Genomic DNA, 13,070 nt, shown 5'->3' on the forward strand with positions numbered 1-13,070 from the left:
CGCCACAGCGTGCACTGCTGCAGTCCCCGCAGATGGCAATCTTTAGAAATCACTGAACTGATGAAAACATCCCCTTTTACGCTGTAATATCACAATTAACCCCGCCCCCCACCCCGCCAAACAGTTATACCCTGTTAATGAGGTGTAACTGGGTTTTTAATGGTGCACTAAATCATAACTACTGTTGAACAGCCTTTATGGACCTGGATAGCTAATTTTATATTTGTGTGATGTCAATTTTTCCCACTATGATAAAAAATCCATAATTTTTAATCTTTTTTAATATTTGTTTATGATATTTCAGCTTCTAATGTGCATGTCCCAATCTTTATTCCTGTCTCAGGAAAATAAAAAAAATGGATAATCAGTGCATTTTACTTCCTGGTTTGCTATCTGTGTGAATTCTTTAATGTTGATTGGCTGCTTAAGCTGCTTGATGTCATCACTATTGCTGGATGCCAGGGGATCCCCTTGACTTGGCGCCAGGTTCAAATTAATGTCAGGAAAGGTGGAATCCACGTCACAGAAATCACTAAATCTTTGTGGGCAGCTTTATTCGAAGTCAGCGGTAAGTGCCGTCACTCCACTGCTGACTGAAACTTCTGGGCCATTGGCTGGACTTTTACGCTTGTCAGATGGGAGCCATCAGTGGCGATGCCGCCTCCTCCGGGCCTGGTGATCCAGACCAGCCTTTACAGTCCCCAGGCCCTTAATTTGTCTCAGACGGGACTTCCACCTCATTGAGGCAGGAAGTTCCCGTCTAATGGAGCTGCCCGCCAATCAGTGGGCCAGCAGCTCTTAGTCCCAGCAGCACCACTGGGAGCAGTGACCACTGCTGGGACTGCAACCCAGCTTCCAGATGAAGAGGAAGGAGGGCCCCGGAAAAGAGGTAGGTTTTTTTGGGCCTTGTTGGGGGTGATCGGTCAGGCCCCGGCGAGCCAAGGGGGTCAATTGTGAGGGGCAGGGGGCGTGTTGGGCGCTGAGGGTGGTTGGGGCATTGGGGGCGGCCCTCCATTGGGCACAGTGTGCCTGGCCAGGGGGGCCCCCCTCCCAGGCCATCATCAGGTCGCCTACCTTTATCAGGCGGCATTTCTCAGGCCTGGGCTACTCGCCTGCCAATGGTAAAGCCCCCGTGGCGGCGGGCAGAGACTCTTTAGTGGCCATTAATTGGCCACTTAAGGGCCTTAAATTTTCCTGGGGCAGGTGGGCCATTACTCGCCGCCGCCACCCCGCGTAAAATGGCAGCAGAGGCGGGAGAGTGTCGGGTAGGGCCCCTCCAGCCTTCCACTCCATTTTGCGCCCCTCCCCCACCTCCGGCCCACTCTTTGAGGGGGCGTCAAATTCCGGCTATTATGTCCTGTGGAGTATTTAATTGCTTAGGTCAATAATTTTCCCCAGAAAGCCCAAATCCTTCTTTTTTAGGACTTACTCAACTCAGATGCAAATACTGTTGTCGGTGAAGTGTATTCAATTTTAAACAAGAGTTAAAATTATGCAAAACTGAGCAATTTAAAACAAAAAGGTGAGTTGCCTCTACAGAGCTATCAGAAGCCCAATCTTAGTTGGCAATTCATTAAAATAATGCAAAATATGAAGCTGAATATTTGTACAATTTCAGTGAAGATTGAAACCTTTCCTCATATTTTCTATTGTTAGAAAGAAAACCAGTGGGGGAAAAAAGATTGGGGAGAGAGGAAGAGAGGGAGTGAGTGGGCAAGACAGAGGGACATTGTTCCAGGATATGACCTTTTGACAGTATGATATAATTGCCCAAATATCAACTGTGGCAAGCAATTGTTTTTTGCCTGTTTGGTTAACCACTAGTCAATTATTGCAAGCCTTTTATTTCACATAATTGTGGATTTGGCTTTCCCTAATTATATCCCATACACATTATTTAGCAGTGATATTTTCACTAGGTTTGGAGTATGGTGTGCCCACAAACTATGCTCATCTTTTGCTGTGAATTCATTCTGTACAATAAAACATTGTCTTTTCACTTCCATACATTTCATCAAGATTGATGAATATTTCTTTGCCCTGTAAAAATAACAGTGCTCTGTGAATTGGCCTTGGGAAAGTCTCAATCCCATCTCTAGACATAGGATCATAGAGCTCAGAGGAGTCCATTTAGCCCATTGCGCCTGTGCCAGTCCTTTAAAAAGAGCTGCCCATTTCAACCCACTCCCCTGATCTTACTCCATAGCCCTGCAAATGTTTCCTTTTTCATTACACAGCCAATTCCTTTTTATAAGTTACTATTAAATCTGCTTCCACTGTCCTTCCAGGTAGTGTATTCCAGATCATAACAACATACTGTGTAAAAAAATTCCCCTCATCGCCCTTCTGGTTCTTTTGCTTATTATCTTAAATGGCTGTCCTCTGGTTACTGGAAGTAGTTTCTACTTATTTAGTCTATTAAAGCTCCTCATAATTTTGAACACCTCTATTAAATTTCCTCTTAACCTTCCATGCTCTAAGGAAAATATTACCAACTTCTCAAGTCTCTCCACATAACTGAACCCCCACCCCTATTACAATCCGGAAAATCGCCTCTGCATCCTCTTCAAGGCCACTGAGTGGGTGTATGTGGGGTAAAGTTTTAAGCCTGTATCACCTGCACTTGAAGTATTGCCTGGTTTAAGTGCAGAAAAGGGAATCTGATGGGGTGGATTGCATGCCGGTAACAGACATTGCCCGATTTTCCTTCCATTCTAATTAATGCAAAGAGTATTTATCAGTTTCAGTGCTGGCTGTGGCAGGGGGACATGTAGCTCCCCGCCAGATTTTCGTTTTTCCATTGCTCCAAGCGATGCTTCATGCCCAGGTGAAAAATTATTTTCCTTGAAATAAAAAATCCTCCCAAACTATTTGTGAGAAGACAGTAGCATTCTAGACCATGCTTCTTGCACGAGCTTCAGTAAATCATAATATAGAAATAATATCAGTTAATGGAAACCAAAACATATATAGCTGTCAAAACAAATCAGTAAAGATGTTTCCCTCAGGTAACCCGCTAAGCGATTGAATACTCAGACATTGGCCCACTAGTGCCATTCTCTCATGATCTAAAGTGTCTGTAGCGATCACAGTGGCACTAATTCAGCAAACTCAGTGTCAGCATTGATTTTAATGGGGACTGAACTATGATATTAGTCCATAAGGGTTTCTGTGGAGCAGCACAAAAGTCCCAGAAAATTATGGCCCAGCATACTTAATTGCATAAGTCTCTCATGTCATTATTTCTTGGGTTTCCTCCCTGGAATAACACCATAGATAACACCATTGCTGTGTTGTAAGTTTTCAGCTAATTCAGGCCCATGAACTTGGTCAAAGTAGGAGAGGTAGAGAGGCTTAGGGCAGGAATTCCAGATCGTAGTGCCTAGATGGCTGAATATATCGCCACCATTGGCGGAGTGAAGGGAGGGAGCGATTCCACACGAGGCTGGAGTTAGATGAACAGGGGTTGCAGGGAAGGGAACTGTAGAGTTAAAAGCTTTGAGAAGCATCTCAAAGTGTCTCATATATGATGAAATATCATTCTTTTGAAGTGTAGTAACTATTGTTTTGAAGCGAAATATAGCAACTAGTTCATGCACAACAAGATTCCGCAAAGAGTAATGAGATAAATGACCAATTAATTTGTCTTTGGTGCTGTTGATTTAGTGAAGAATATTGTCCACAATACTGAGAGAACTCCCTACTCATCTTAAAATGGAATTTAACATCTTATTCAAAGAACAAGGTCTCCAAACAATCCAGCACTTTCTTAAATCCTGCACTGGGGCTCAGATACAAATATATGCTTGAGTCTAGACATGGGGCTTGAACCCACAGTCTTGTCTCCCACAGGCGAGAGGTGAGAGGTGACAGGGACCTGTTGGGCTGATTGGTCTGTTTCTGTGCAGGAAACGTCACATAAAAAGAATTTGCATTTATATGGCTCCTTTCTTAGAGTCATAGGCCAGAATTTAACACCCCATGCACTCACATCCTCCCCCAAACCCAGGAGCTGGCTCAGAGGCGGTGGGGTGGGGCATGAAATAGGGTGGGAGGTAGGGGTTGCCGTGCCCATCGCCTACCCGCCCCCGCTGCTATTTTACTAGCGGTAAGGGAGGTGGTAGATGCCCGCCCACACTTAGGCCAATTGAGGCCCTTAAGTGAATAATTAATTGCCACTTAAGGGCCTCTTCCCACCGCCACTGCCGTTTTACTAGCGGCAGACGGGTACTTCAGCAACTGAGGAAGCTGTCTAGTGATACCTGGCAGCCTCTTTGCAGGCTCTGGGGGAGCTCTCCTGATCGGGCACTTAGTGTCCCCCAGGGGGCCCCTTCAGAGCACAGGCCACTTCCCCTAAAACAACACACCCTGCCCTAGACTCCAATTCCACCCTACCACCACTTGCCGGGACCTAGTCAGTTGTCCCCGGTGAGGCCCTACCCCTCACTTAACTTTTCCAGTGCTTCCTCCCAGTGGCACTGCTGGGACTGAAGATTGACCAGCAGTTCTTAGAGACAGGACTTACTGCCTCTGAGGGGCAGAATCCCTGACTGAAGCCAATTATGGGCCTGAGCCACACAAAATGGCAGCGTGGCTTAAGGCCCCGCAGAGGCAAGCTCACCCCCCGACTTTCCAGCCAGCTACATAGTCATTACAGCACAAAAGGTCGTCATTTGGCCCATCAGGTTTCATGACCTCAGAACACCCAAAGTGTTTTACAGCCGATGAAGTACTTTTTTGGATTGTAATGTTGGAAGCAACTAATTTATGCACAGCAAGATCCCACAACCAGCAATGTGATAAAGACCAGATTATCTGTTGTTGAGTGATGTTGGTTGAAGGATACATATTGGCCAGGACACTGGGGAGAAACCTGCTGCTCTTCTTCGAATATTAGCATGGAATTTTTACTCGCACTTCAGAAGGCAAATGGGGCCTTGGTTTAACATCTCATCCAAAAAATAGTGCAGCACTCCCTCACTACTGCCCTAAAATGTCAGCCTAGATTATATGCTGAAGTATTTGGTGTGGGACTTGAGTTCATAACCTTCAGCCTCAGAGGCAACAGTGCTACCCATTGAGCCATGGATATGAGAGAGAGATACAGTGAACAACAGCACGTGAACTTACATGGTAGGTTGATGGAGATTTGCATCCTTATGAATGCTGTAAGATGTATAGCTATTGAAAGACCCTGGTCCCGTAGAAACTCCTGCAACTGATGCGGCTCCCTTCTCTGTCAGATTGAATGTCTCCAGCATCCTGTAACCTTCACAATAGGAAAACAAATGACTATATGTCAGACATTCTCATTTCTCTTCGATGGTGTAAAGAAAGTATTCAAATCATGTTGGGTGAGCAACTCAATGGCCTAATGGTTCAGGAAGATGCTGCTTCTTTTGTCCCCAGTAAGGGAGCTATATCCATCTCTGCCGCCAGACATTTCCTTGGAGTTGCTCCCACTCTTTCCCACAACTTTTCCGGAGGTGTACCAGAGCCCCCCTCCATCCCGCAATGCCCAATTACATGCGCAAATGGGCTTTCTGCCACACTTCGAGCAAAGTTGCAGTGTCAGAGCAGGAAAAGCACTGAGGAAGTGCTCAGCCAATGCCTCTGGTCTAGAAAAGCTAGGGACAAATCAATTAGGGTCTCTGCTCCTGATCACCACCCAAACATGACTTCCAGAAGATCTATTACTATTGATGCTGAAAACTAGATCCGGGTTGACTTGGATGACCCAATCCAAAACATCTTTCTGAGACACACCATCTAGCCTTGTATCTAAAATGTAGCTACAAGTATATAAACGACTGTATGAGGATAAAATATTTATTAGGACTACTTGTTGAATTGGAACTGACAGGAAAGTGAACTGTTGTTTTAATTAATTCTTCTTCTGCATAAGCTCACACCCATGATTATTGGGTTCCTAAACTTGCCAGGAAAAATCCCAACAATCAGAGGAAGAGATAGGGGACCTGAGAAAGGAGGAAAGCGAGATTTGTGAGAAGGGAAAAGAGTGGTAAGAATACAGAGAGAGATAATGAGGTGAAAGAGAATGGTGAGAACAGGGAGAATGAGATGAAGGTGGAATTGGAAGAGGAAATAGTGGTAAGAATAGGGAGAGAGAGATGAGCAAGGGAAAAAATAGAGATGGAAAAAGGATCATAAGGTGAGAAGGTGAAGGAGAAGAGGACCGAGGAAGAAGTGAAACGTGCGTAAGGAGAGAAGTAAAAGAGAGAGAGAGTTGAGGGAGAGAAAGATAGTTGAAGAGGAGAAAGAGTGTTAAAAAGTTGAGAAAGGTGAGAAGGGAAAGAGCAGGTGAGAGGGCCAGAGCAGTGAGAAGGGAACAGAGAGATGGGAAGGGGAAAGACAGGTGAGGGGGAGGCAGATGAAAAGTGAGAGAGGAAAAGACAGACACAGGTGACAAGGGGAAGAGAGAAAGCGGTTAGAAAGAGGAAAAGATGACAGAGAGTAGCGAGAGATAGTTTAGCCCACACAAAGACAGCTTGTGATGACAGGCCTTCATTAAAAAATAAATATTAACATGCCATTTATCCAACTTATACAAGTCAGAATGGACATTCCATTCCAGTACTGGGTCACCTTCCTCTGAACTTCAGTGAAATTCCTTGCTGTGTAATTGTGGCAGATTCAGTAAGAGAACAGTAGTGACTGCAATGTGTTCCTTACCTGGTGTAGTGAATCCATTGAGATACATCAGCGGGCAAGCTGCAATGTGACAAAGAAAAGAAACATTAACAGGTAAAAACACACATTTTTCTGAAGGACACAGGTACTAACTTTGCCATTGAATCACCAGTGAAACTTGTCTTTGTGTTCACCATGCGGGGAAAAGAGGAGTTTATTTTCTTTATGATCTTACTGCTGCATCATTATATAAAGTCATAATGGCACAGAAGGAGGCCATTCGACCCATCAAAGTCCATGCCGCCTCTCTGCAGAGCAATCCAGTCAGTCCCATTCCCCTGCGGTGGAGCTGAATTCCTACAGGGATTCTCCCAATTGTTAGTGACAATTTCGGTAGTGACACCATTTTTCCTGTATTTCCCGTGGATTTTTTGCTGAAGTGGTGGCGGGGGGGTTAATGGAGAGAAGTCCAATGGAGCTTCAGCCCCCGTATCCCCTTTAGCAGAAAGTAAGCTCTGCTGCAATAACGACACATTTCACTTTTATATATTCAAAGAAAAGACTTAGTGGGTATTTGCATCTTGTGGTTTGCTACTGAGCCATTCAGAGTGGGAATGTCCCGAGCTTTTGAACCCTGATTTGTGTTGATCTTATCTGGGGAGGGACACTGAAATTGGTCTCAGTGTTCCTGGGTTAGGGAGGAGGAGGCATTCTGTGTTGTTCCTGATTACAACCCAGTAATGCCACCAGTGGCATGTGAGGTTGGTCTTGGCTGTGACATCTTCCATGGCCAAACAGCTTGCCAACAATCGATAATGGCCACTTAAGTGAGCTACTGGTAGGCTGCTGGCACCCACCATTGCATGGTGCAGAATGAATCCAACTGTTCAGGACAGGAGTGAAGAATAAAAAAAAAACCTTAGGTGTGGGTTAGAGTTCAGCATTGACTGCAAACCACCACGGAAGAACCAGCCCCATTAAAATTGGTGAATGTGCTGGTGGCTATCATTAAGCTTTCCAGTCCAAAGGACAGCTAGCTGCAAGTCTGTGATTACAGCAGCAAGGAAGCACTGTCATTTTCTGTTAAAGGAAGAGCAGATATTAAAAAACTGTCTGATTCGTACAGACAACATAAGAAATCTGTCAAAGCTTTCTCCCTAATTACACATGGAATGTTAACAGGATAGGATGATTGATTGAAACAAGATGAGGAAGAGCTGCATTTGGTAGACTTCTGCCTCAGGCTCATTAACAAAGAGGTGCAGCTTGCACAACTAAGCAAGATGGAAGTGCATTCGGTGCCTGCCTCTGCCGATTTTTTTCTTACTGGCACTAATCCACATTGGGGTATGGTCCTATGAGTGCTAGCAGCTTGCTGCTACCTCCATCAATTGTCTACTTTTGTTGATTGCCTATTCCAACATGGGCATTTTTGGCAATCGCATTGCCATGGTTCCACCTATTTTTCCATGGAAGCTGGAAGCTTTGTAGCTAATTAATGCAATGACTGTTCCATAGATGCTGAGCCGGAGAGGAAACCAGTCAATGACATGAATGAAAGTAACTCACTTGAAGTAGCTGTTTCGCAAAGGAAGGTGATAAGCTCATCCTGAATCTTTTTGAAAGCATCAAAATCGTCCACGATGAAGAGATGCCTTTCGCTGGGTTTGCTGCCAATGTTCTTCAGCTCAGTAACATCAATGTCAGCCACCCCCACGACAAACACGCTGTAACCTGCAAGGTAGGCAAAAGCACATATCTTTAGTTTAAGAGACTGTCAGCAGTTATCATTGAGCTGTAATTAAGAACATAGGAATTGCTGGCTGAAAAAAACTAAGGTCCATCTTGTTCTCCATCTACCATCCTGGTAGTCACATGATACACCAATAATGGAGTTGTTGACTAATCATAACAATCAATCTCTATCAATGAGTCGACAAGAAACCCAGATATGGTGACGAAAACCCCCAGTGGTGGAGAGCTTTGGGAACCATAGGTCCAAACTCACCTACTCCTCCCACCTACTCCTCCCAAACAAGCTACACTCACCACACTTCAGGTATCAAATTACTCATGTACGGTATCCCAAAATATTCTTTTCTGATTAATTGGTTAAAAAATCTTATCAGTTCCACCTTAGTCTCCATCCTGCAAGGCTGGACTCATGGGACAATATGGTGAGGATCCAAAATCATCAATGATATATGACTGGGCCAGAACTACAGGCTCACACATTAAGCTTTTACACTATAGAAGTGTGGCCAGTAGAGGAAACATTTTGTCTGTTGCTCTGAGCATAAACATTGACACCTGAGACCCACAAATTTATAAATCTGCTAATGGGGGACGGTCACCGGCTGGTATAAGAGAAGAACTGGTGTGCCCCCACATCCACAATCTAATTACAATCAGAGCCCAAGGCAACAAAGCAGGATGGAGAGTGTTAACCCATCAAGGTCGTGCACACAAATAGGGAGAGTGAAAAAAATTGTAAATGGAAAATGTCTTGCATCCTCATTACTCATAAATTTGTTGTTTAAAATAATCATGATTCAAGCAACATGAAACAGCAATTCTCAAACCATTTGGAACATGGCGGCACAGTGGCGCAGGGGTTAGCACTGCAGCCTCACAGCTCCAGTGACCTGGGTTCAGTTCTGGGTACTGCCTATGCGGAGTTTGCAAGTTCGCCCTGTGTCTGCGTGGGTTTCTGCTGGATGTTCTGGTTTCCTCCCACAGCCAAAGACTTGCAGGTTGATCGGTAAATTGGCCATTGTAAATTACCCCTAGTGTAGGTAGGTGGTGGGGATGTGGTAGAGAATATGGGGTTAATGTAAGATTAGTATAAATGGGTGGTTGTTGGTCAGCACAGACTCGGTGGGCTGAAGGGCCTGTTTCAGTGCTGTATCTCTACATAAATAAATAAAGTTTAATTATTAATCAGACAGTCCATTTACCAGTTTACAATTTGATTCGCTGTTTTCAATCATTTGCCCCTTTAAATGTGCCCTCTTCCCCCATACCCCTCAGCTTAATACATACCATCAGCCAAGAGTAATCAGTGCTTCAAACTCTCTGTCACCGTGTACATGACTTGTGGGGAGCAAGGATTTAACTCTAACTCATGCTGGTAATGTAGTCATTTTGTATCCCTTGCCAAAAATGTTTTAGTGTTTAAATCTATTAGGTATCATCTGTTTCCTGATCCATGTGAATGATTATGTGATGAATGGCTGAGAAATTGAATGGCTTGGGTATGTCAACATTCTCCCAGTTATCTCCTAGCACTGAGAGTGTAGGAACAGACAGCTCATTCATTCAGGTCAGTGACAAACAATTGCTTGCATATCTCCCATAAAGATGAATGGTTATCACTTGCACGGGAATGCACAAAATGGGAATGACCTCAACTATAAAAAAAATCAAAGGTGGCCATGTACCCAAACACATTTATGCTCCTCATCAATAAATGTGTAATCTGGCACCATTGTTTTGTTGACACAGTGAATGAGCTGGTGACTTGTACCCTTCCCTCTACCAGTGATATTCAACACACAAGGGGTGAAATTAGGATAAAAACAAAATACTGCAGATGCTGGAAATCTGAAATAAAAACAGAAAGTGCCGGAAATACTCAGCAGGTCAGGCAGCATCTGTGGCAAGAGAAGCAGAGTTAACGTTTCAGGTCAGTGACCTTTCATCAGGGTGAAATTAGTCTCCACCAGTAGTGTGAAACAGGCTTGCAGCAAAACGGCAGCCAATTTTTCCACTGTACACAACCTTCTTTCCACTGAAGTTCACAGAACTCTTTGTGGAGACTCCTTTCCTAGTCTCACTGTTGTTTTTACTTGGTTTGAAATTAAACGTTTTGGCAATATTTTCCGAGCCAATGAAAAGTAAAAACCGGTGCAGTGAAAAATCAGCAGCTGATTTATTATGAGCTCACTTCACACTGCCGACATAGACCAATTTCATCCTCAGCATAACTGGAAGGTACGCCAGAAAAAACATTCCATCTCGTTGACCGAGAAAGGGACAAAGGGGACAATATTTCACACCCTGTTTCTCAAACAATTATTTAGGTCAGTAATGGTCAAGATATTGGCCTCTAGTTATAGACATCAAAGCTTAACAATGGATTGATAAAGCACAGTTACAACACTGCATTGCAATAAAACAGTTAGAATAATGCATTGTAATAAAACACAACACACATGATAAACTACAGTTATAATAAAGCATTGTGATAAAGAAGAGTGATTGCTATTATGTACTGTGTATACATTTGATAATTTTCAACACATATTAGTATTAGAATGATTTTAAACAACTGCTGAAAAATTGGATAAGCAGCTGAACTCATGTTAGTGAAATGGAGATGACATTTTTTGGTTCTGCCATGATGTCATTCACCTGGAACAAGTATAGCCTCTGTCACTGTTTTAATAATTCTGTGAAGATTTTTTTGGCTCCTTTCTCTCCCTTACATGATAATGATCTCAGTTTTAAATAAAAGCCTGAGGTGCAAAAGATTAAGGATTAAAACCATTTCACTTCCTAAAATATTCAATATAAACTAATCCGTGGGCACACCTATACGGAAGGAAAGGAAAGGAACTTCCACTTAAAATGGAGCAGTCAGATTAAGCAAAAGACTGAAGTAATATCAGAGCAAGATAACCAATACTGAGCCTTAATGGTCCCAAAGCATCACTGACTGCTACATTAATTCTTTCGGATACTTACCAGCTTCTTGTAACGTCAGTGCGGGTTTCTTAACTTCGTCCTGTGAACGTCCATCAGTGACGACAACAAGCACTTTGGGAACAGTCTTTCTCATACCATTTGGATAAATGAAGACGTTATCGCGCAAAAACTTGAGAGCTCGACCTGAAATGTAAAAGGCAAGGCCGTAAAGTTGGCATCAGATTAAATCAGCGGCAAATTATATTTCACCATAGCATTTCGCGTTTATGAATGTGCCAAATGTCATTGTTATGGAATGGAAAACTTGTTAGCATCAAGCATGTAGTATTCAATGGGTTAATTGATCTGGGTTTTATTGTATTAATTTTTCCACTGATCAGAGTTCACTGTGCTTGCTTACATAGCCATTCAGCCCATCGAGCCTGCTCCACTATTCAATATGATCACGGCTGATCATCCACTTCAATGTCTTTTTCCCACACTATCCCCATATCCCTTTATGTCATTGGTATTTAGAAATCTATCAATCTCTACTTTAAACATACTCAATGACTGAGCTTCCACAGCCCTCTGGGGTAGAGAATTCCAAAGATTCACAACCCTCTGAGTAAAGAAATTTCTCCTCATCTCTGTCCTAAGTGGCTTCCCCCTTATTTTGAAATTGTGTCCCCTGGTTCTAGACTCGTCAACCATGGGAAACATCTTAGCTGCATCTACCCTGTCTATCCCTTCAAGTATTTTGTAGGTTTCAATGAGATCACTTCTCATTCTTCAAAACTCTAGAGAATACAGGCCCAATTTCCCAAATCTCTCTCATCAGACAGTCCTGCCATCCTGGAAACAAGTCTGGTGAACCTTCATTGCACTCCCTCTATGGCAATAATATACTTCCTAAGATAAGGGGACCAAAACTGCACACAGTACTCCAGATGCGGTCCAAGCAAGGTTCTATACAATTGAAGCAGGACTTCATTACTCCAGTACTCAAATCCTCTTGCAATAAAGGCTAACATACCATTAGCCTTCCTAATTGCTTGCTGCACTCGCATGTTAGCTTTCAGTGACTTATTGATGAGGACACCCAAGTCCCTTTATACATCTACACTTTCTTATCTCTTACCATTTAAGAAATACTCAGCACATCTATTCCTCCTACCAAAGTGGATAACCTCACATTTTTCCACATTATAGTCCATCTGCCATGTTCTTGCCCACTCACTAAGTCTGTCCAAATCCCCTGGAAGCCACTTTGCATCTTCCTCACAACACACATTCCCACCTAGTTTTGTGTCATCCATGGACTTGGAAATATTACATTTGGTCCCCACATCCAAATCATTGATATATATTGTGGACAGCTGGGGCCCAAGTATTGATCCTCGTGGTACCCCACTAGTCGCAACCTGCCAATGTGAGAATGATCAGTTTATTCCTACTCTCTGTTTTCTGCCTGTTGACCAATCCTTAATCCATGCCAGTACATTACCTCCTATCCCTGTGCTTTAATTTTGCTAACCAACCTCCTGTGGGGGACTTTATCAAAAGCATGTTAGCTTTTGAAAATCTGAAGTATTTTCTGAAAGTCCAAGTATACTTCATCCACTGACTCCCCTTTATCAATTCTGTTAGTAACATCCTCAAAAAACTCCAACAGGTTCGTCAAACATGATTTCCCATTTATAAGCCTATGGGTGGAGCTTAAGAGTTTTTGA

The 13,070-nt window shown here is 43.4% G+C and overlaps 1 protein-coding gene across 3 annotated transcripts in view; it reads right to left on the reverse strand.

The window, feature by feature from the left end:
• Positions 1-13,070, reverse strand: part of LOC137376636 (collagen alpha-1(XII) chain-like) — a 268,726-nt gene that overhangs the window by 78,952 nt on the left and 176,704 nt on the right. For all 3 annotated transcript variants that reach the window (XM_068045570.1, XM_068045573.1, XM_068045571.1), the window contains 4 exons: positions 11,398-11,541; positions 8,221-8,385; positions 6,694-6,732; positions 5,131-5,269 (listed from right to left, as the gene is read on the reverse strand). In XM_068045570.1, coding sequence (XP_067901671.1) covers positions 5,131-5,269; positions 6,694-6,732; positions 8,221-8,385; positions 11,398-11,541 — 487 coding nt within the window. The remainder of the gene's footprint in view (positions 1-5,130; positions 5,270-6,693; positions 6,733-8,220; positions 8,386-11,397; positions 11,542-13,070) is intronic.

Source organism: Heterodontus francisci, chromosome 13 (genome assembly GCF_036365525.1).
Source record: "Heterodontus francisci isolate sHetFra1 chromosome 13, sHetFra1.hap1, whole genome shotgun sequence".
Lineage (NCBI taxonomy): Eukaryota > Metazoa > Chordata > Chondrichthyes > Heterodontiformes > Heterodontidae > Heterodontus > Heterodontus francisci.